Consider the following 25,807-nt stretch of genomic DNA (forward strand, 5'->3'; position numbering starts at 1 on the left):
ACTGTGGGTCAGCCTGATTGGCTTCTATGTCCAATTTGAGTACTCATGTTTTATCTGGCAGCAATAAAGCTGTAGTCTCCCAGCAGTCTCCATCCTTGTGAAAAAAGTCAGAAGTGGGATTGGGATGCAAATATAAAGTTAGTACAGTGGAAGGCCATGATGTGTTGGCTAATGTCTCTGACATCTTATGGATTAGTCCTTTTAAGGTGATTTAGTTACAGTGTTTACCTGATCTTTGTTTCATCGCCTTTTGACAAACGTTTGGATTTATTGGATACTCACAGACGACTGTTAACATTTAGCCTGCTGAGTTGTTTTCACACTTCATACCCCAGCCTGCTGGATTAGTTTATGCATAAGGGGCTATAAGGAGGGGGGTGATTTCACAGTTGAGGCTTCATTAAAGATGGGACGAATGAACCAATATTTCGCACATTTATTCCTGATAATAAAATACACATTATTATAAAAAAATATCATTTTCAAACATATAGAGGTTAAGATCAAAGCGGACATATAATTTGCAAATTTTCTTGAACTTACCTCAATTACTTGATTGAATGTGGAATTCACATGACCCAGCGGTTTGTTTACGTTTGCAACCAACTCAAAGTTCTAAAAATCTCAAAATGATCAGCAGGTTGTCCTCAGAGTTTTTCAAGGAGTTATTAATTAATGAAAACTTTTAAATATTCAAACACAGATTCATTGATCAATTCTGAAGGAACCAATGTACTGTACAATATTCCTATCCAAACAACTTTGATTCTAGCAGTTGGAATGTGTTCTCACTCTTATAAAAAATTTGTAATTGACACGCCTCTACTGAATATGGGCATGCAATTTTCTAGTGACCTGTGTGACAATTGAGTGACATGCCCTGGCGTACTTGGTTGGCCTGCATGGCTATTGTTGCGACACAGGGATAAATGTCAAAAGATTACTAGATTTCAAAAACCACAAGTCCTGCTGGTATATGCTGGATATTCACAGGAATTATCAAATGATAATTATCATTGTTAATAATTGTACAAATACTACCTCTCTAAAATCAGAAGTAATCACGTCGACCTTCCAAATTATCTGCATCTAGATTGTTTAAGGTTTCCTACCTTGCACATGCACAAGACTCATAGGAAGCAGGATACTGTTTCCCCCTGCACAACTGTATATGGATTGTTGACAGGGAAGAGGACCTCTGTTGAAATCTTTTATATTTTTTAGAGTGATTACAGCTAAATTACAGGATTAATGCCAGTAGTAGTAGTACAGTATTGTAGTAAAGAGGTAGTATTCTTAGAATAATAGCAATGATAACTATTCTTTGGTTATTGTGAGTATTAACACTAGGGGAGTGAAGTGTTACCAGATGTATTGGAGAAGGTATGTTACCATATAAGTCAAGTATTACGGTAATTGTAGTAATCTAACCTTGTTTAAATCATAAATGAATGGCTTAATTTGATCAATGGGGTAACCGATTGAGCATACTTTAGGGGAATAAAAATCAAATGGAAGTGGTAAAAACATTTGAATACTTTTCACATCAGCCTGACCTACTTTCAGTGAGGAGGCATATGCTATTTTTCTGTTGTTACATTGAATTCCACCTTGGGACATTATTTTCAACTAGAAGTAATCAAGCATGTGATCAGCTGAAATTGAGACTGAAAGTCATTATAGTGGAAGTGCATGTAATTTTCTTATTAAGGTAGCTTCAGGCATCCTGTTTTAAGGAGGACTTGCATCAGACTTGCATTTTCCCAAACTGGAAGTGCAGTTATTAAACCGGAAGTGCAGTTATTAAACCGGAAGTGCATGCAACTTTCTTATTAATGTAGCTACAGGCATTGCACTTTTTGTTTTAAAGTCGTAAAGTGTTTGGCAATTATTTTCCCAAGTGATCTCATTCAACTGCATATTACTGTTCCTAACACTGGAAGTGATGTCAAGCCAGAAATGCTTCTGACGTGTTTTAGGTAGCAAGAGGCATCAGACTTTCTGTTTCCAAGTTCTAATGCATTAGGCAAGTCAAAAGTGATGCCATTAAACTCAAGCTAGGCTACAAACTATATGCCAGAGACAAAGGACTAAGTTGTACTGCATTTGACAACACAAGGGATCAAACATGAATATGTGTAGATATTAGTGATGTCAGATGTCACTTGATTTGGACAAGTCAAATTGGTTCCTGATATGTATCTGATGCTTCTGCTGGGAAAGTTTTATGGCATTCAGAAACAGGTGAGGTTACAGCTGATCCTGTTTTTGCATGTAATGCAAACACCTTATCGGTTTTTATCAGCTCACCTGGGACCTTATGTCATAGACCTTATGGGTCAATAAACATTTTACATTTCTTCTCTAAAATGGCTTTATGGATTTTGCTGGAATTTTGTGTGGATGTTTTTCACTAGTAACGTACAAGTCTGTTGAAGACATCAACATTGGAATTTCAATATTGGCAAAAAATAATCATGAAATCTGCTTCTCAAAACTTAAAGATTCAACAACACAAGTTCAGGATCAATTATTAAGAAACCAGGAAATCTGAGCCCTAACAGCTAGTAAAATCGCAGTTCACTTACGCCAAGCAACCAGAGTTCAAGCTCCTGACCAGATGATCAGAACCTTTTCTCATGCATGTAATCTGTATGCTCAGCAACCACTTGCTGTAACACCATTAACAAATCGAGACATTCGAGCTAGACACCAAGTGTTTTCGGATGTTTTCCAGATTCAGTCTGGACTTTCTGGATATGTGTAGATGTGGTTGGAGGCCTCCCATCGAACACCATTCCAACATCAGTGAACATAAGGCAACAAGACAGATCTGGGAGAAGGTCCGTAATGATATAGGGTGGGATTACTATGACTACCAGAACGCCACTGCATATTGTCCATAGAAGGGTCACTGAACAGTGCTACCGAGACAACCTACGGGCAACAATAGTTGTGCCGTTCACACTCCATGTTAGTGTATGATTTGTCTTATAAGAGCCTTTGAAGAATTGACACAGCAAGTCAATTTACATTAAGACCCTCCCTTAATAGGATGCATTGCATGGGCATGAATTCATTTTAAGAGCTTTGCAAGTCAGACTAATTGCATGTTGAGGCTTTATATTTATGCCAATGTTTGATAACTCCGGACAATTTAATTATTTGGACATTTTAATGATATGATGAATGCATTTTATTTTTTTTTCAATTATCATTATGCTATATTAATATTTTCCCCTGGAAATGATATCTTATTTCTCTTGTCACCCTGAAGCGTAGACATTCAGAAGAGGCTTGATGTGCACACTCAAGTGTTGATGTTGGATGGGGGTGAACCATGAGAAAATGTTACACAAAAGGGGGGGGGGGGGGTGGTTGGTGGGTTGTCAGCAAAATATGATACAGACCAATCCCATCGGCCCACCACCCATATGATAAATTACCAGTCCCTTACAAAAAATATTTTCCTTGGGTTTATAAAAAGCTCAGGGTAAATTTTACTATTGCAGATTGCAGTAGTGTTTGAATATATAAAAACATTGTGGAAATTTAGTTTGTTCATACTTTTGTCAGTATTAATGCAGACAATATTTGGATGCAATTCTGACAGCTACTTTTGTTTAGTGGCTGTCATGTTGATGTTTTAAACTGTTGACAACATGTCCAGGTGAGCTACATTGCTGTGGCACTATTTCAGCAGCTGGGCCTTTCTATTTAGAAAATGTATGTTAATCCTATGCTCTCACCACATACATCTGTTTTGTTGTTGTAGGAACTCCAGGAAGAGAAGTAAACTTCAATGACAAGACACGGAATTTTTCTTCTCACTCTACAAAATTGGCTGATACAGCTAACATGGTGGCTACAGCAGGAGGCTGCCGAAGCAAGAAGACAGTCCAGTCCATATTTGATTCCTCAGCTCAGGTGATAAACCATTGTTTCCAAACTACTGCCTTTCACAAGGAAACCTGATACCATTAACATAACATGTACTTAATTCATGAACCCCACCACAAGGTAGTTGGGGCAGGAACAGGCTTCACCTCCATACACAATTCTGTCTTGTCCAACTTCAGTGGAGACAAGCTAAGGACACCAGCATGTCATACACCATTAAAGGAGAACACTCAAAAAACATTTCTTTCATTTGCTGACTTATTTCATAATATTAATTTTGATTAATTCTTTATATGATTCTGATATTTGACCTCCCCACTGAATTTGGTACGACCCATATTTCATGACATTGGCGAAAGGTTTCTAATTAATAGTCCTAAAACATCAGCCGACTAATCGAAATTTAGGTACGGGGCTGGTAAAAAAGTTCTAAGCCTGACTAACTTTCAACTACATAACAAAATGAACTAGTCAGTGTAGAACATTGTTTGAGTATTTCATTGCAAGTGTATTTGGTCTGTTGAGGCCGTTTGTAAATTAGTGACAGCCAGTTGAACATGAAAGGGGTCCAAATTGACACAGAAATGGAAGAGAATGAATACAGAGCAGTCGTCAAGTTTTTTACTTTAGAGAAAAGTACAACCCAAGAAATCCATGACCGCATGTCACAAGTGTATGGATATAGGAGCCCTAGCTATTCCACTGTTAAACATGGGGCAGCTATGTTTAAGGCTGGGATAACAAGCCTTGATGATGACCCTATGTCTGGACATCCCTCAAATTCCATCAATGAAGATTCAATCAAGGAGAAAGAAAAACTATATTGTCAGATAGATGTATTACCATTACTGTACTTGAGGAAGACACAGGTCTAAGCTATGAATCCATTGAAACTATTATTCATGAACATTTAAAGATGAATAAGATATCTGCTCATTTGAGTTCCAAAGTTTCTAGATTCTGATTTTAAGGAGAAAAGAACTGACATTGCCAGAGAAAATTTAGAGCTAATTGAGGAAAAAGAGATTACCAGTAGTAACAGGTGTTGAAACATGGGTCTACCATTATGATCCCGAGTCAAAACGTCAATCCATGGAATGGCACTATTCCACTTCTCTGGCACCAAAAAAATACAATTAAGTTTTCAAGATACTATTTTTCAGTATTCCTAGTGCCCAAAAAGAACATGTCATAGATGCGTATGATTATCGACCTGAAGACTTATCAGTATGTCTACCCTAGTTCCAGATGGAATCCATCAAAGAGCTCAGAACCGGTCTCAGGCCGGACTGGTTATTCAGCTTAGACTTACAGGATGCTTATCTTCATCTCCCCATCCATCATGCATCCTCTCTGTTTTGCCATCAATGGAAAGAGATACAAATTTATTTTTCTCCCAATCGGTGTATCAATAGCAACACATCTGATCGGCTTCACTCATCTTCTTGTGAGATTGCACAATTAGATCGACGATTTCCTCTCTGCCGATCTCGACAAGCAGCAGCTCAAACAGAATACGATCTTCTTAACACAGCTGCTGTTCTACCAAGGATTTCGTGTTCATCAAATCAGGTCAAGAATTCCGGTCCATACAGGACATTGTGTACATTGGGGCCAGATTTCAGTTAAGTTGGTGTATTCTTGGACCCCTAGAGGACTGTTAGAAAACTTGACGAGATCTCTATATCTCAGATTGACTTTGGTGGATGGAGTTACAGTGATGGATGGGACTGGATCAATGTCATGGCAGGCATTCCCCAGACTTTTCCTCCACCAGACTACCACCTCTACACAAACACATCCGGAGATGGATGGGATGCTCAGATGGATGGCGCTTAAGTCCACGGCCCATGGATGATGGGGTATCTCTACATCCCTCAGGCTTAAAGTAGATAAGAACGACTTGGGACATTCGATATTTGTATGTGTCTCAACCACAAACTTCCTGTATATGTCGATGCAGTTCCAGACCCAAATGCTCTCTACTTGGATGCAAATCATGCCCCAAAACTTCATTTCTTTCTTGTCTAGTGTGATTATTCTATTGAATACAATACATGACACCTCCCTATTCTTTATTGCTATGACATAATATCGGCTGAAAGCTGTTGACTCCCTAACTTGAAGCCAACTTGGCACAAATGGCGGACACCAGACCCACACGGAATCGGTGTGTGTCATAAAGCAGCTCTTTGATTGGTCAATATTTTGTGTGTGCTGTCAACTTGTCAATGCAGAGAGTGATTGCAGACTGAGTACATTCAGTGGGGTAAAGAGTTAGAGGGTTAGCTTGGCTATAACACAGTACTCCCATAACGCAGTACTCCAACATTGCAGAACTACCAAAATGCAGACCAGAAAATGATTTCTATTACATAATGCATACTGGTTTTATCTTACTAATGAATAGATCATTCAAAAATTCTAGACACCTAATGAAGTTTAAGTTTCTTGTATTTAGGATATATATATGAAGATGAATGGGTCATTATGTTTTTAACAAGAACTAGAGTAGATGAAGTCAGATGGCTAATCCCTCAACTCTTCTATCAGGTTTAGGGGCAGTCGGGTAGCCCAATGGTTAAAGCGTTAACTCATCAGGAGTTGAAGTTCTCCAGTCTGCAGACAAGATCTACATGGATGACACTTTCGCTATTCAGCCTGTGGAAGACCCATGTGCAGCCTATTCCCAACAGAACTTTCGCCCAAGCATCTATCCAGAAAGATTTTAAAATCACAGCCATCCTAGCCACAGAGATAAAATATCCTATGGCTGAAGTGAAGGGCTCTCTCTTCCACTTTTCTCAGGCAATATGGAGGAAGATCCAGGACTTCAGCCTAGCTGTCTCCCCCCAAGAGAATCCTGACGTCCCGTCAATGGATCTGAAGAGTTGCTGGACTTCCCATCCTTGAAGTCCAAGATGCCTGGTTAGATGCCATCAAATCTACTTCAGATGTTCCCTGAGCTGATGAGACAAATGACTACATGAGTGGAAGATAAGCCCCGCTTTCCATAGTGGCCGAGGAATCACCACTCTGCTGTTTGGCCCAGAACAAATCATAACCTTGAAGGATTATGCATGACGAACAAGACAGAAAAAATCCCTGTTGAAATCACTGATTGCCATGGATGTTTTAATAAATCCTATTCTTAAACTGCAAATATTTCCGACCGTACACCAGTATATTGTATGGTCAGTCATATTAACCTGTCAGATCACTTGTATAAGCTCCACCCACTCAGAGTGTAGTAGTTGTTACAGCAAATGCCCATTTAAGGCGCTGATAAATATAGGTAGTATTCTTGGAATTATCAACAATAATAGTTACTGTTTAATGTCTTGATGAAAAATTCTCATCTTTGTCATGTTTTGACATTTTAGAGCATGTGATTCTGTCAATCAAAGCGTGTAATTAGTTGTGACGTCATATCCAATGGCAGTTGACATGCCGTTGCCGAAGCTGAGTAAACAATTTTTCCCATGCACAGGATTGAAGTAGTGTGAGGCAAATGGAATGATGGATTGTATCTATATGATAATTTGGGGTTGCTTCTGTTTTCATGACCGTCTCTTAGCCATTTTGTTAAAAATATAATGAAATTTGGTATGTTTAGTTAGTTGTGTGATTCAATGCTCTTGAATTCTCTCTGGTGTAGTAAATTACTTCTCTGAAATTGCTCGCCTGAGGAAGTATTTATCAAGACAATATTTGAATATCAATACTGACGGCACCTTCTGTGAAGGAGATGTCTATGTTGTCATTATATACTGTTGACTACCCTTCTGTGGCACCTTATTTTCATATATAATATAACTAATATGTCTATCTCATAATTATTTCTATCTCATGGTTACAGGTTAAAGATCTTACACCTCAAGTCATAAATGCTGCCAGGGTAGTTTTCCAAAATCCAAACAATCCTGCAGCACAGGAACATTATGATCTCCTCAAAAAGCACTGGACAGACAACATGGAACGCCTGCGCGCTCTTGTAGATGAAGCAGTAGATACAACAGCTCTCATAAAGGCTGAAGGTAAATTAATTTTGACTTATTTCCATCAATTATATGTGTTTTGCAGTGGAATGAAAATAAAGTTTTGTAATCACCTTTTATTATCCCACAATTAGTATTTACATACCAAGCAATTAAGGCAAAACACTACACAAATATTGTAGTATTTCCTATTCTAAAGCAGTCCTAATGTGACTGAAGGTTAAACTGTATGTAACCAACGATGTCAGTCTAACTATTTGTTCTAACATATAGCCACCACGATGGTTGGTGCTAGGATCCTTTAAAGCTTTATTAACATGCTTTTATATCAAATATTCATGAAAATCACGTGCATTTCAATGTTCTCCGCGAAGCTGAATGCGTTTTAGAGTTCATTTTCCGAAAACATACAACAGCATACCAAATATCTATATATTGCCACTGCATAGAAATTTGTTTTTTCAAAAGTAATAAAATTTGGTTTCTATGATGCTGCTCTAAAGATATCAGAGACACCAATAGAACTTGATCCTTTTTTAATGTTGATGTCATGATTGTGCTCACCTTTCTCCACCATGGTCTAGCATATCCTTCCTAACATTATCCTTTCATTCCTGTCAATCAAACTTGTGCACATCAATTATAAATCAGTGACATAGTTTCTTTTAATGATGAAGCTTGTAAGATAATGGAATAAATGTATTATTTCCTTGGAAGAAATATGTCAAGAAAAATCATTATTGAAAGTTTGAGGACTTGTTGCTGTAAAGGTGTATTCATTTTACAAACTCAACTTTGATGACATCAATGATGATGTGCTATGCAGCATTCTGTTCTGTGAGGCTGACATGGAGACTCCTTCCTTAATACCTGAAACTGATATTAAACCCTGTCGCTTGTCCCGTGCCAGCAAAATTAACTAGTGTTTAGTTTAGTTAAAACATGTAATGAAACCATTCGAAAGTGGGTATAAAGTGGGCAAACAAAATAATTCTAGGGAATACAAATCCTCTATTACATCAGTGCCAAAAATATTGTATTTTGACTTATCATCATTCTTTGAATTCTTTATATTTTCAACAGAAGTCCTCTTGGCTGTTGCCTATATATAACTAGTTAAGGTACTAATAGTATTGCCCCATCTGAACCCTGCACATGCGCTGTCAGTAACCTTGCATCTTTCTTTGATGTGCTTTATTCAACAGCTTGAAAAAGAAGAAAACATTACATTCTTTTTCTGTGGTTGTACATAGAACTAACTCTGTCATACATCCCCTATTAAATTATGTGTTTCTTAAGGACAGGAGATACACCAAAAATATCATCGTACAAAAACGCTTTAGGCAGTTGAGTGATTTGGTTTGCTTTTGGCATTGTTTTGGGTAAGTATCCATTCGATAGATCAGTTACTGGCAATGTTGGTTTCCAATTTTGATATTGGTAAACATGATCTTATAAGTTTCTAATAGATTCACAAGTGTTATCTTCAATTCATAAACTTGAACTTGGACATGTGTTCAGGAAGTGGAGTTGAGGTTCTGATGTCATTGATATCACAGTTCGTGAGGTCTCAATACACCACACATGATGCTTCTCTCTATTGTTTATAGAGGCTAATGTATTCATATTAAGTCATGTTCATGGTACATGTTTTGGGAAAGTTTGGGGGCATTCAGCAAAAGGTTTCCAAGTTGTAATGCATTATAGGCATGTATTTTACCAGTTATGGGCCAGGAATGCCACATTTGAATATCAGATAGTCCCGGCAAAGCCAAACTCATATTTCAAGGGATTCTGCTTTTGGTACTACGAGCACCACGTCAGTGGATTAGGCATGAAAGCGGTGAACCATGAATGCATACTGTTTTATGATATAAACAAGGCATATGGAATTACATTAATAGAAATATGCTTTATGATATACACGAGTTATTCAGAAATAGTACAAATACCTGAAGTGCATAAAACAAGACTAAAAGTAATTTAGCACAATTTGCAGCTAATTGGGAGTGATCCTGTGCCTGACACAGAAGCGCTTAAGAAGTTCAAAAGTCTGTAGCAAGACCATATTACAAACTTTTCAGGGAAACTTTTCAGAGTCAAGGTTGTCATAAATATATGTAAGAGATCTATCCAGTTGCGATCCTGGAAAGCTGCAGGAGATAAGCCTTCTAAAGGATCCATGTATAGAATTGTAAAAAATGAAATTTTGTGAAAACTATTTAATTAATAGAATGAAAACTTTGGAGAATTTTACTTAAGTTCATGACCTCCAATCACAATACAGAGAAGAAGATGAGTGTATAGATAACAAAAGTAATGTACAAAAGAGAGACTAGTATATGTGTATTAAAGTGTTACCCAAATCTCTTTGTATGACTTATAAACATTTGCACTGCTTTAAAGGTATGTTGATTTTCGATAATGGACAAACATTCATTTCCGTTTAACATCAAACTTAAATCTAATTTAACATTTTTGTTCACTGCATTCTGTAAAATGTCCCGAATTATTATTAACATAGTTTTTCTTTGGTGGACATACAATGGATACTTTAATTAATAATGATATGCATTTTCACATGGATTACCACATTGACATATTAGATCACATTTTATCTCTATATCTCTATTCTGTATAAATCATAATTTAACTGGCTTTTCATGTATCTTAATTGAGTATGATAAATATTCATCTTTCTAACACCATAGGAAAAATATAGAGGTGCAATGACTTGCTCTTTTTGTATGTATAACTTAAATTGGGATGTAGATGTACAATTTCTACCTTCTGCAGGAATAGTGTTCCATAACCTTACAGTTGATGGAATAAAAGAACATGTTGCATGTTTTAATCTAGTATATGGAATCTCAATATTGTCTGAATTTCTTAAATTATAAAATACATTTGAACCTACAGTGGTTGGTACAATGTCTTTAAGATAAGTTGGGGCAATACTACTTTTTATTTTGTAGAACAAACTTAGCTTACATTTCCTCCTTTGTTCTATTAACGTTTCCCATCCTGTTTCATAATACAGATGTGTGTGCAAAGTATACTTTGGGAGCCCAGTAACTACTCTGGCAGCTTCTAGTTGGAGATTTTCTAACTGAGTTGATAATTCTATATTACACCCATCCCGCACTTCACACGCATATTCAAAGTGGGGTCTTATGGAAATTGTATATACTTTATTTAATGTATTTCTGTTCAATATGAATTTTAATTTTGTCATTGAATTCATCATTTTTGATGTTTATTTAATTATGTTATCTACATTACAGGACCATTTTCCGTTTGATGCAAACGTTATACCCAAATGTTTATGACTTTGAACATTCTTAACTTTACATTCATCAAAGTTTTAGGTAATAAGGTCTGATTAATCTTTTAAGGAAAATATAACTGCTTCTGTTTTATCTGGGTTGTATATGGTTTGCCCAGTTACACAGCTTGTACAGATTTAAATTTAGAGTTGATTCAACAAGTTGATTATCTGGTGAAGAAAAGCTGAGTGCTGTATCGTCAGCAAAGAGTCTTGTTATGCAATCTAATTCATCAGCAATGACATTAACAAATACAATGAATAAAAGGGACCGAACACCAACCCCTGTGGAACGCCAGCCTTCAAAATCCTTGGCTTGGATAGAGCCCTGCTTATAAACACTGATTGAGTACGATTGCTTATGTAACTAGACAGCCACTGAAGTAAATTCCCTTTTATACCATACATTTCTATTTTGTACATAAGCCCTCTATGCCAGACACGATCAAATGCTTTTGACACATCACAAAAAACCATGCAATATTTTACTCTATTATCTAAAGATATACAAATTTGGTTATACAATTCAATTAATTGATGGACAGTGGAATGGCCTTTTTGAAAGCCTGACTGGTATTTATATAACAATTTATTGTCATGAAAGTAGTTATAAAGATCGATGCTTAAATACAACTCTCTCAAACACTTTACCAATACAACTAATAAGTGATATTGGTCTGTAATTTGTCACAACTGAATGATCTTTCTTATACAATGGCATAACATGCGCTTTTCCATTCTGGTGGATATGCATTTAAAGCCAATGAATGATTGAACAACATACATAAAACAATACTAATGCTGTTTACTGTTTTCTTTAATAGGTTATTACTTATTCTGTCTGGACCAGATGATTGAATTTGTTTTAACACCATTGTAAAATAAAGCACATTTTTCCTTTGATTTATGATTCATGCTCCTTGTGCTCTAGATCTAGGGGCACTTATATAGACTTGAATGAAGGTTTCATTGGTTTCCTGATGCCTTTGATTCAGAGACAAATAAAGCATGAGCATACTTTTTAAACATGTGTTGACACAACCAGCACAATGAGTCCACAAAAAGTCCCGAAAGGCTGCATGAGATCAACTGCGTCCAGGTGTTTTGTTGTACTGGCTTCTATTAACAAGCCAAGACCTTTTAGTTTATGTGAATATGTATACATATACATCTCTTTCCAGAGGAAGGAATTCTGCGTGACACAGAGAGAATAGAAGATGGAATACGGTCTAATGACTCCCCATTAATTGTTGCCAATGCTTCCAACATAGCACGAAGAGCAAACCGAGTTCTGCAAGTTGCCCATAATGAAGTGGACAATAGTGAGGACCCTGCCTTTGTCGATAGAGTGAACAGCGCTTCAGAAAATCTGAAAGCAAGTAAGTTCTAACTGAAGGCAAGAAGTATTCATTATGATGATAGCTCAACTGATGATAGAGCAGTAACTAGCTGGAAAGTGTGAGCTGCAATTCTCCTCTCGTACAAGGTCACTAAAGTGAAGCCAGTGGTCAGGCTCTGTAACATGTCTCTATGAATGTCATCAAACCCCGATGTCAATCAATGGTTTGTCTGGGCTGGTCTCTATTCCTTACATGCCAACATCATATGGTTGGAATATTGTTTGTGCAACACATGCTGAATTCATAATTGTTAGTAATCACAATATCTATTTGTGACATAGAATTGTTTTAAGAAATATAGCTTTATATGTGGTAATAAGCATAGTTTGACTTTTTCATCAAAAAGATTCCCAGAAATAGTCATTCTCATTGGAGACCGTATATATTAAACTATATTCTTACTTTAGTCTCTCATACACACCCAGAAACAACACTTACCTCACTAGGAAGTCTACATTACTTAATATACAAGACCAGATTAATTCACTTGAAAAATTGACAAATGAACCCACAAATAATATGTAATGTTTTTATTTCAGAGACTTTAGTCAAGTGTTACTTTTTTTTTTCCTTACTTCCCTTTGGAAATTCCTGTGACCAACACGCTGCTTGAGAATGTGCGATATGACTCACCCTGTCAGATATTGATATTTCCATGCTAACTCATACCGTGTGGACAGGCTCCAGTATTTGTTTTATGTTGTGGTGCATTTCATTCTTGAATCTCTTACATTCATACTTGTACAGTGGGACATCAGTAAAAGGCCTTTGGCCATGAAACCTACTTTTGTCAGGGCAACAATGGGTAAGGTGCCTATTTCAGTATTGACTGATAACATGCTTCCAAAGAGGTTAATTGGTCACCTTTTGGAATTGCAGCAATTACACCAATGGTACAGAATGCCAAGGTGGTTTCCATGAATCCACGAGATATGAATGCTGGCAGCAACTGGAGAAAAGCAAATCAATCTGTAAGTGATTATGTTACTTCTCTTTCCTTTACAAACAACCCAATATCCAGAGTAAAGCCACTTTATAAAGTTTGACCAACAGTTATCTAACAGTGGGCTTTGGAAAATAAGGTGCTCAAACTGTCAAGGGTTCTGTTGATTGATTGTAATACTTGTAGGTTAGAGTGACCTCCCTTGTTTGTTTATAGTCCAAACTCACTCCCACGCTTGACACCCTTGTTACCCTCCCAGTATGAAGAGCTCCGCTGTGAGGGGCTCACTTAATGCTTGCTAACAGCGATTCACTTTCGGGACGGACTACATTGTTTGAGACACTTCATGGTAGTAGTGTCTTCCTGACCACAGTGCCTCAACATAACCAGAATAACATCTGAATAAAACAGACTTTTATTACGAGAAATACAGATATACCATTATATTACATGCACTTTATATTACTCCTATATATTACATACAGTATATTACACAGAACTAATCACAAAGCATTGAAAACACAGTCTATTCTGTAAAACAACGCTTACACTATTTTCTAATCCATACACAAGAATAAAAAGATAGAAAGGTTATATATTAGTAAACTAATGTTTACAATGTACAAGCCTAGTTTTTCACATTTACTTAAACAGTTTATACCTGAGATTTAGGTAGTATTAAACACTGTTACCTTACTTAATAGCACAGGTTTCATATACTGCAACATTCAAATGCAATAGCATACAATACAAATATATATAAACAAAGTAAACTAACCTGTGCTGTCAACTTTTGAGAGAGTGTTTGCAGACTGAGTACATGCAGTGAGATGAAAGGTTAACTTAGAGAGGGTTAGCTTGGCCAATCAGTTGGTTTTGTCATGGCTTGGGTAACATGACCGACCCATTCAACTACATTTATATTATCCTAGCTACTAAGCATACATTGAAGTTAAACACAAAATAGCACACACTGAAGAATAACAAAATGAATATGTACAAAGGTCACATCTGCCACACATGTAATTTTACATGTGGAATGATGGTTTGGAGCAATTAGTTGCCCCCAAAATACCGAATTTATAGAAAAAGACCCACTGTGGATGGAGTCTGGAAGCTTGGTTTGTTTTTTTTCATTTACAATTCAGCAGTCTGTTAACTAACCAGTGTATTATTAGATGTGAATATCCACTGATTTCTCAGGTATATTCTGGCACTGATGTAAAAGAGATTTTGTATTCGCAAGAATTATCAAGTAATAATTACCACTACTTGTACAACCTATTATGGATAGTAATTATCAGTGAAGAGGACTTATGTCTTATGGTTTTATAGTGTAATGGCAGCCAAACTACAAGATTTATGGTACTGATGTAATAGAGGTAATATTCTTTAAATTATTAACAATGATAACTATTGTTTGATGTTTTACAGTTATACAGTTCATGTTTTCCAAAACGAGTGTAACCTCTTGTCAAGTTTGAAAGCATTACTGCATGATGCCCTATTGTCATTCAGGTATTTACTTACAAATGAATGGTCTTGCCTGTACATATTTCTACCAATTATGGTCATTGGCTGGCTGAAGCTTATAAAATGAAGTACTTATACACTGTTTATTGTCATTGTTTCCTTACAGCTTATTCATGCTGTTGGTGGCGTGAGGGAGGCCGTGACAGTCAACAAGCCACTAGATGGGTACTATGGACATGCTGATCATTTCCCTCCACCACCTGACATGTCACAGTTGCATATCTCAGGTGAGCCAAATCTAAGCTGTAAGCCAGGTACAACAGCCAACTTATTTTGCAATATTTCACTCTTTCTCTTTCTGGAATCAATAAAAGGGCTTGGAGTTCAAAGCTCTATGTAGGCTCAGTTCAAACATGCTGTGATAATGGGCTCCTGTTTCCCAGTGTTTCCCAAATAGAAGTATCAACCTTAAAATTATGTCAGATATGTACCAGATACAGAGGATTTGGCATATTTAGTAAGGTGTAAAATTTGACATTCATTTAGAGACATGTTGTTGGTTTAGTACTGGCTCAAAAACAAGACCAAAGTTGATTTTGTTTGTCACCTTTCTGATCACAGTTTCCAATTATGTGACTGAATGTTTCAAAACAGCATTGTAGATAAACGAAAATCTTTCTTGAATGACATTTAGACACTAATGTACAAATAAATAACACATGTTTCATATAAGTAAGACATGTTTTATATAAATAGAATATGCATCATAAAAATATGACATGTTTAATATGAAGAAGATATATTTCATATAAAGAGCACATGTGACATAGATATGAAACATGTATCATATAAATAAGATGTATTTTATATGTAAGACATGTTTCACATAAATAAAACATGGTCATGTTAATAAGAAGTTTTCATTGTGGCTTGGATATGAAACATATACAATATACTCGATGTGTAAAATTCTTCAGTGTTTGGAAGATTTTGTCTCATATACTGAAGATAAAGCACCATCTAGTGTCTGTAAAGGATGGACACAATGTACAGTGATGTGCGGAAAATTGATCCAAGATCCCCAGTGTTTCCAAGAGAGGCTCGAACCAAAAGGCCCCCAATCTGACTAAAGGCTAAGGTCATCTAGCAACAGAAGTGACAAATCTAAGTTTCTAAGATATGAACAGAGCACACAGAATGTAATTAGGTTTGACAAATTAACACATATGTCACACAGAATTAGGTTCATTTCACTAAAAATTCAAGTGAAATACTAAATAGCAATCTTCGTTATGGTTAAAAGAACTTCTTAGGCTTGAAAAATTAAAGAATTGGTTCTCAGACAAAAGCTTTCGACAATATAGTGCAGGTGGGCGGTTGTTAAGGCTCCATGCCTAAAAGGTATTGTAATCATTCTGTTTGTTGTTATTATTATTATTTTTATCTATTATTATTTATTATTCAACAGGTTTTATTTCCAATCATAACTCAAAAATCACCAAGGTCCCCAAGAGTCTGAAATTATGTCAACAAAAAAAAAGACTCTAGGCCCAAGGGCTCACAGCAGATATTTCAAAATTAATTAACATAATTCAAGTTTACCAGCTCATATTTCAGAAACATCTGAGAGCTTTCTTGTGCAGCTTCGGAATCGGATGCCCAACAATTTTGCTTCCATGTCTAAAGTCACTAAATGGCTTTGTTTGGCCGTGTTTTCACCATTTTTGTCAGTACTTGTTCCTCAAATGTGCAAACTATCTGCTCATACGCTTCCAAACATTCCATACTTTTTGTCCATGCACCATTCAGCAAAGTTATAAGAAAACATGCTGAGATATGTCTTCCATGGCCACCATATTGAGTCCTACTTCTGGCAAATTGTCTTCACACTTTTGGCAGGACCTCTTTAGGAAATTCTTGCATTGGAAATTTTTCAGGCAAAGAACTTGAAGAACCTCTGTCATATATTGCTTTGGTTGCTTAAAGAGTTCTGTTCTTGGTCATATGTGAAATGTCATGTGATGTGGTGGCCATAGTGGATTGAACATGTTCATAGCAGATTTGTCATTTTTGTTGTTGTCTTCCACAATCGTTTTATCTGCTTGTATCAGCTGCAGACTTTCAAAATTTGCAGATATTGTCTTCATAGTTCAAACGTCAATATATTCTAACCGTTTTGAGATACCTTGATAAGTTAATGACATATTGGAGTTTGCTTCTAAATTTTCTTTGAAAAATCAAATCTTCATTACTTTTTCAAAAAAATGATTGGAAATTAGCGCTATGGAGAAAACATATGGTAAACATGTTCATAGATGAATGTGAAAATGTGATTTGTTTGGCGGCCATGATGGATCTTTGTAGTTTCTATTGAAATTTCTGTGCAAACGATGTATCTACACAGGTTCTTCAGAGAAAGTACTACAAATGGGCATCAGCAGCTGAACATTTCATGCTTTTAGCTGCTTGTCAAGAAATGATTTGTTTGGCAGCCTTTTTACTACCCAATACTACCTCTATTACATCTTTGCCACGAATCCTGTATTTTGGCTCTGGTCACACTAACTAAAATTGTCAGATTTTCAACAGAAGTCCTCTTCACTGTCAATCACACAACTAGTTGTTCCCAATTAGCATCGTAACCAATCCAGCTATGACATATGCAATGGCGGGAACTTCACTTTTTCCTTGTGTGGGCTGGAGTCTACACCTATTATGTAGTTGTAACGATCTAGCGCTTGGTAGTTAGTCACATTTATCTAAGATTATTCAAATAGTTTTCTATAAAACTGGGGGGCACAGGTGGCTCAGTCGACTAAGGCGCCGCGATTCGCTGTCCATAGTTGCGTCCCTTTGGCACGCCAGAAACCTATGATTGGGGGTTCAAATCCCGGTTCGCCCAGATTATGTTTCTAGGTTTGTCAGCACCATACCCGTGCTTGTGGGTTTGACAGAAGTGGTAAACGTCTGAGACTTGCATCACTTCGGGCTTTCCTCCCACATTAAGCTGACACGCCGTGATATAACTGGAATAATGTTAAAAGCAGCGTTAAACCCAACTCACTCACTCACTCACTCACTATAAAACTGACACAGTAAGTAGATATTAATAAGGCTGCTAACTGAACTTGACAATCGCTAGTATGTGAAGCGGCTAAGAAGAAAGTAGAGGTCATCACGGCTACTGACACTGCACCTCCCCAGCGCCTCCTCCCTCTACCCCCAGTCAACCGCTCACAGAACCATCTCCTACACTCTCTATGATGTCTTCCAACAGCAACAAGATATGATGAAGACAATGTTTGAGATGAAGTTATGAAATGGAGAAGATAAGACAGGCAGCTCTGGCTAAGAAGATTCCCTAGACCAAGAGACCTCATGGACAGCCATCTGCTTCTGCAACACATACATCCATAGGGCCTATCCCAGCCGACTGAACCGACCAGACAACTATTCAGCTCACCAACCAGCCAGTACAACGAACCGATCAGCCGTACAGCTGACTGACCACCCAGGTATAAGTCTGCAGGCTTTTCCCTACTGTGATACACAGATAGCTAGATCCTCGCTAGGGTCCAAACAAGGTACCACAAGGCCAAACTCCCCAGCCAAGACACTGTACGGTCGCCACACAGCCCACACGGCACCGTCCAACCAGTCTTCCACACAGCCAACCGTTAAGACAACATACGGCTGCCGCACGAACTCCAGGATAACCCAGGCGGCCGGCCATCCTCCTGACCATTAAGACACCACACGGCTACAGCATGTAGTCGACCATACGGGACTCGTTACTCACAGGCAGCCATCTCAAGCCGCACAGACTTTAATCATACCGGAAGCCTGGACACCGGCATAGGATGAACTGCACAGGGATCGAGTGGCCTACCATGATTATCCACCGCCAACGGAAGCTACCCAAGGTCACCCAGAGGTGGAAGCAGAGTACTATGAAGATATCAATCAGGCTGACGACTCAGCCCAGCAGGATTTTACGGGGGAGATATATGTTTGTAGAACTCATCGAGGATATATATCACTTCATGTCTGTACTGACAGAAAATTTACCACCTGAGATGCCAGAATATGGGGGATGTCATGCTCTGACATCCTCTCAACACATCCACCAGACATTACCTTGGTCGAGTTATGCAGGCAAGGTAGTAGACTAGATGTCTTAAAATCTGCTCAAGCTTAGACATGAGGAACAACTACCCTTACTGCCATTGAAAGGGAAGTTATACAAGACATGTGATGCTCCACTTCCGGATTATCCAAGTTTGGATGAAATTTCTTAAAGCTAGTACGCAACCGTAGTACTAATGTCATGTTACCAGCTTCGCGGATTAAGTATCTGTCATTGGTCTCCAGATATTCTGTGTACATTGGCGCTTATATCAACTGGTTTGTCGCTGGAATCAAACACATCATTCCACCATTACAGATATCTGATGAAGACATAACCTGAGACACGCCTATGACTATAAGAACTGATCAAGTCAGAGTCATTCACAGCCACAATCATATACTATTGTAAGAATGCAGGAAGACTTACTCTCCACCCAAGTCTTGATGTCTTAACAACTCCTAGCTCAGATTCGTTTTAAAGTCGTTTCTAACCAAACCAAGAGGTTGATAATGTCACAACCCATATCAGCTCCCACGACATTCCACAGGAAATTGGGACATGTGATAGACGAAGTCAGACAAGATACAACGGAACGATTCCAAGGATCAACTATCAGCCTAGCTGCCAAGGCTCATGGAGTGTTCCTGGGACCAGAAAGACTTGTCATACAAACAGCCTAAAAAGAAGTTTGTCCCCTCCAGGAAGGATTCCTTCCAACCGAGTTGGGGGTACGACAAGCGCAAATCTTCTCAGGAATCTTTTCGTCATCCAGACTACAAGAAACGAGGATCCCATCGCCATGGAAAATCTGGTGGCAGAGGTGAACGCTGATTCTGACTTCCCTGCCACCCATGCTTATTTTATAGACCTTTTCGACCTGGTTATGTCTATGGATTGCGATTTACGCCTGCCATTTTTCAACGTAATGCCATCCTGGGGACCACTGGGAGGGAGCCATTTGTCATACACGGAAAATTTAGTTATGCCCGACCGCTGGATTCTAGACGTCTTGGCTCACGGATACAAGTTGCACTTCAAGAAACATCTTATCTTGAAGACCCATGCTGTCAGACACAGATTTCATCTAGTTGGAACCAAGCTAGCCGCAGCAGATCAAGCCATCAGGAAGCTACTAAAAAAGCGAGCCATTCGAAGCTAGTGGAGACCAACAACACCAAAGGCTTTTATTCTCCGTAATTCCTAGTCCCAAAGAAGTATACAACCGACATGAGGATGATAGTCGACCTAAAGATTATCAACAAAATATTCCTGTTACCTCCGCCTAGTTTCCAGATGGAATCCGTACAGAAGTTACGGTCGACGTTGAAGACAGGAGACTGGCTTATCAGCCTTGATCTACCGATGCCTATGTTCACGTCACGATACACCCATCGTCACGCAAATATCTACACTTCGCAATCAATGGTTGACATTACGAGTTCCAGGTCTTACCATTCGGGATGTCGATAGCCCTTGGCTATTCACCAGAATTACAGCGCCTGTTATCAAGTTAGCCCATCTTCAGCTAGTTCGAGTCTATAGATACCTGGACTATTTCCTGGCTGCAGACCAAGAGGAAGCTCAGCTACACCAAAACATGATATTCTAAGTTCAACTTAAGACATACCATGGTTTCCTAATCAATCCTTCCAAGTCTGAGACCATTCCGGTTCAAGACATCATATACATCGGAGCAAGAATCCAGCTAAACAAGGGATATCTATGTCGACCAGATGATCATTTTTTTTTTCTTTTCGTCAAGACTTTCACAGTGATTCAATCACTATCAAGTCAACCCAGCAAGTCACTCTTCTAGGAAACTTAATGTGTCTACAGGATATGACCTTCAGAGGAAGGCTGATGCTACATCCTCTACAGACTTGGAGCAAATCACTACGATCCCAGACCCTAGAATTCAAAACTCAGTTACCTACCAACTTATGAGACCTGCTTTGGTGGACTCACAGCGAACATGTGATGAACGGCATCCCTCTGACTTCACCTTTCGAACCAAAATCCAGGAAAGCTTCCTTCCTCCTAGCCACAGCGATAGCAGCTAGAGTTTCATAACTCCATGCCTTGGATTATTCTAGTCTTATTCATGATCAACAATGGACCTCAATCACTCTAGGATCGCTCCCAGACTTTGTAGTCAAGAATCAATCTACCACATTGGGACTGTTAGGTAATACACTTATCCTGCATTGGGACCAACAGTGGATTGCCCATACAGACTTTGATGTCCCATCAGCTCTAAAGTTCCATCTGACGGCTACAGACCCTCATAGACGCCATCAAACGAGGCTTTTATATCTTGAAAGATATCCAACAAAGAAAGACATCACCAAGGCTACAATTGTGGGATGGCTTAAAACCACCGTTACAGAGAGTTAGACACAAGCACAGAATTCCACACCACATTTTGGATCCTGTTCAGCACATGAGATAAGAGCCCTAGCCACTTGTCTCGCTTTATGGACATCAGTCTCAGTAGAACAAGTGGTTTATGGCTGTAAGTGGGCCTCACAGAACACGTTCATCAGCTTTTACTTGTGTGGTGTTCAGCGGGACCATCATACTTTCCCTGGGGCCCATCGTTGCAGCGCAAACTATTGTCCACCAATCCGACACCAGCAGCATCTGAGTGTGGGTACACCCTTGTTTATCCTGTCTATTACATGTAGGATGGATTAGGATCACCTTGAGTTATAACTGCCTCCAGTGACCGGAAGTGACATCATTACCAGAAGTGATGTCAAAACTGTAAGTGATGTCAGCACCAGCAATAGCAGTACAAGGTCACCTAATCAGGAAATGCCGTCTTTGGTAAAAATAGAGAGACGCCATTGTCCAATAAAAGATGTGACGAACCGGAAGTGACTTCAACAAGAAATGACGTCACTGGGTGAAAATAAACCCGAAATCACTGTGAAAGTATAACATATCATATATTTGACTGATTCTTGAGTCTTTTCTGATTTTCAAGTCAAATTATCTGAGTTAGGATTGGAATCAGAGAATAGTCGTTTCCAGAAGAGAATACTCTCAATTACACAGGGAGTTACTAGAGGCAGATCCCACTGGGTCCCTCTGATATATTCTGGCAAAGATGTAATAGAGGTAGAAGTTTCATTAGAATTATCGAACAATATTTATCATTATTAATATTTCTTAGAATACTACCTCTATTACATCGGAAGTAATCCCACCCACCTCCCCAATATCATCTGCTTCTAGTGGTTAGATGTGGGAAGAAGTGACATTCCCACCATTGCATACATCACAGCTTGATTGGTTACGATGCTATTTGGGAACAACTAGTTGTGTGATTGACAGACAAGAAGACGTCTGTTGAAAATCTGAAAATTTTAGTTAGTGTGACTGAAGCCAAAATACAGGGTTTATGACAAAGATCTAATAGAGGTAGTATTCTTAGAATTATTAACAATGATAACCATTGTTCACTATCTGACACTATTAGCCCAATAGCTTCAAGATTTCTCCTGTAACGCTGTCATAAGATGCTGATCATTTTCGATCCGCTGTCAAAATTGAAAAATCAAATCGTTTGGATCCAATCTTTGATTGAAGATGTTTTTCGTCACGTTGCTATGGAAACCAAATTTGATGTTAGAATGAGTTGATTTTCACAGAAGATGTAGATACAGACCATGGGAAGAGCTCTGCAGAGTTCATGAGTAAATAACAAACCAATGTTTTGGTGGACAGACGAGCAGATGGACGTGGACATAGTTTTCGCCAAATTTGACTGAATGGTATGATACAATAGATAGGGGCAAAACATAAACGCCAATCTCTTCAACCTCAGAGGCAAGTACAGCTGCATCATAGCTCACCCAAAAACGTATTTTCTTCTTGTGGCGGGCTACCTAAATTAACTTGACCCATGACCTTGAATGTTTTGAAATGTCTTTAGTCCAGCTGCCCAATCCAGAGGTCAAACTGGCTAAGATTGCTAAAATAACAGACTTTTATTGGGACTCCATTTCTAAAAGGCAAGAGCCCTATTATTCATTTTTATTAGTTCTCTGTATAACCAAAGTGAGATGTTGTGAATCAATTTCCATAAATGTAGACCCAGATCTGCTATTATATTTCAGTATTCCATGGAGCCCGATCATCGTGCTTGCAACTATATATTCTTGTAAATATTTTTTGTTGTTGTTCAAACTGGTATGTATCCAAATAAACAAATGTTTACAATTAACCTGCGAAAGGACCTCCCTACATAAATGTATTCCTTGATGAGTAAAATACTGGAATACAGTATTTGAATATGGTTGGAGTATCGTTTTATTGCACAACGTCAAGACGTTATCATCAGCACACAACCCCTGAAGAAACATGTCAACAAATCCATACTGAAGTATGCAAGTTAGTCCTGTTATTACACTATCTGGTTATAAATGTGTTTATTGTGTAACATGAGCTCAACTTCAAATGAACATTAGTCGTCAGAGGTACGTCTTCGGTCTAACTATCCCTGTTGTGAAATTTCTTTCGAGGTAAGATGTATGGAAATAAAAGCAAAATGTGCGGTGTACTTTATGATGAATAGGGCAGTGCCTGAGAACCAAAATTATTTTTTTTAATCATTACCAGTCAATCATGATATGTGACCAAGGAATAAAGAGGCTGCTGCAACTATGAAAGATGTCTTGCATATATGGCAAATGATTTTTCTGTATACGCAACATCTATGCCATGTTTTATATGATACATGTCTTTTTTTATGATACCTGATATCATTCATATGATTCCTGTGTTATTTATATGAATCATGTCGGAGCATGAACAGCAGTGCATGGTAATAACAAACATGGGTACCGGTATATGAAATACTTCAAAAGTCCTGACTGCTGTACTATATATCACCATATAATAATTATATGAGTAACATATTCTGTATAAAGAATTAACAACTATACCAAGCTAATATTTCTACCCAAAGAGACATAAAACTTAATAGATTTATGTTCTTACTGGAGTAACAAAATACTCAATTTGGTTATATTTTTTGTCCAAACTCACTTTTTGAAATCTTCTAAGTGATGGTCCAACAAGGCTCAATGTATCATGAAACACAATTCTCTTAATATTTGAACTAACATGTTTTGTGTTGGAAGTCCTTGGTGTTGGTGTTTCTCATTAGATTTTTTTAATCTAAAACGTTTGCATTGTAAATGTTTCCAAACGCTTTTAAATTATTGAATAATGATGAAACACTTCATACAGTTTAGTTACCTGATTCTAGTGGGGAGGAATTCCCACTGCTAATATAAAGACAGGGATCATAATAGATTATTAATTATTGGCTGAGAAGATGACAGGGCTCAGGTCGTCTATCGATAATCTGAATTCACAGTCTTGTATTACTGACAATACCATGTCAATGTGGAGAGGCTGTTGGTACAATGGTCCATGCAACATTTCACCATCATACATATTTTGACTCTGGAGAAAGTAGCAAAACAAGTTCAAGCAGACCCAAACTATCCAGGGATGGCGGGCCTGCATTTTGACAAATTTGACTAGTGTGTCAGTTACCCCTTGGCTTTTTAAAGCCAAAAAGCCATTGCTTCTGCAATCGAGGCAAGGGCTAGGGACCTGTGACCTTCATTAATCCGGACACTGTTTGCAGTTGAAAGACTTTTGCACTTATATATCTTTTCTTTTAATGCTTGACATATGAAGCCGAAATTTGACATGCAGGTTCTTTCCTATGAAGCTATCTTAAAATTTCTTCATACGTCTGCTGAGCAATAACCTTTTGGCTCTGTATTTTGTTTTAAAAAATAATGAAATTTTGTATATGTATATATACCGGTAGTAGAACAGAACACAAATTTTCGTATTCTTTGTCTTGCCTTGATTTTACCTTTGCACTTACCATGCACTTAAATTTTCTTTAAATGCATTTACTTTCACCAACAACATCTCCAGACCTGGCAACCAAAACTGTTGCCCATATTCATCTTCTTTTGGTTACATCATATTTTGTGCAAATCTCTAGAATTTATTGTTAGTTTATGGTCCTCGGTATTTTTTCAGGAAATATTTGAATCAATACTGACAACAACTTTTGTTAATGGTCCATCTTTGTTGTCTACATATTTGGATTAAACTGCTTCTCTTGTCTTTATCTTGACCTCCTGAGAGTGTGAGCTTTGGTCAAAGACTTGCTTATGTTCCAAATATTAGAAAAACTTCCAAAGAACCTTGAAAATTGTCATTATTGACACATTTTAGCCTTAACTAGTTTCATTTCAAAATTTACAAGTGCTGACATGAACAAGGTCATATTCTCATTCATATGAGCACATCTGATAATTTCACAACATTTTCTAAATGTTTTCCTCACGTCTTTAATTATGCAGATTCTGTGGGCCAAAATGTGCCTTGTCCTTTCTGCAGTTGTAGAGCTGAAACTGGGTGCAGGTTTTATTATTGCTCCAGGGTTGTCCATTGTACTATAATATTCTGCTCCAGATTATGTGTTCTGTGTTATTGTCCTAATTATTTCTAGCTTCATCGTGTGTAAATCAACTTGCTGTTTCATCGAAGAGATGGCCTTCCAAAGTTCCCCATAAGGAATTTAGCAGCACTATGCATATCCAG

The 25,807-nt window shown here is 37.9% G+C and overlaps 1 protein-coding gene across 5 annotated transcripts in view; it reads left to right on the top strand.

Annotated features, from left to right (window-relative positions):
- LOC139477662 (vinculin-like) overlaps positions 1 to 25,807 on the top strand; it is a 191,608-nt gene that overhangs the window by 78,868 nt on the left and 86,933 nt on the right. For all 5 annotated transcript variants that reach the window (XM_071260038.1, XM_071260039.1, XM_071260041.1 and 2 more), the window contains exons 13-17: positions 3,776 to 3,927; positions 7,760 to 7,937; positions 12,405 to 12,602; positions 13,503 to 13,594; positions 15,206 to 15,326. In XM_071260038.1, coding sequence (XP_071116139.1) covers positions 3,776 to 3,927; positions 7,760 to 7,937; positions 12,405 to 12,602; positions 13,503 to 13,594; positions 15,206 to 15,326 — 741 coding nt within the window. The remainder of the gene's footprint in view (positions 1 to 3,775; positions 3,928 to 7,759; positions 7,938 to 12,404; positions 12,603 to 13,502; positions 13,595 to 15,205; positions 15,327 to 25,807) is intronic.

The sequence above is a fragment of the Haliotis cracherodii genome, unplaced genomic scaffold (assembly GCF_022045235.1).
Source record: "Haliotis cracherodii isolate W230 unplaced genomic scaffold, xgHalCrac1.p SCAF_34, whole genome shotgun sequence".
NCBI lineage: Eukaryota > Metazoa > Mollusca > Gastropoda > Lepetellida > Haliotidae > Haliotis > Haliotis cracherodii.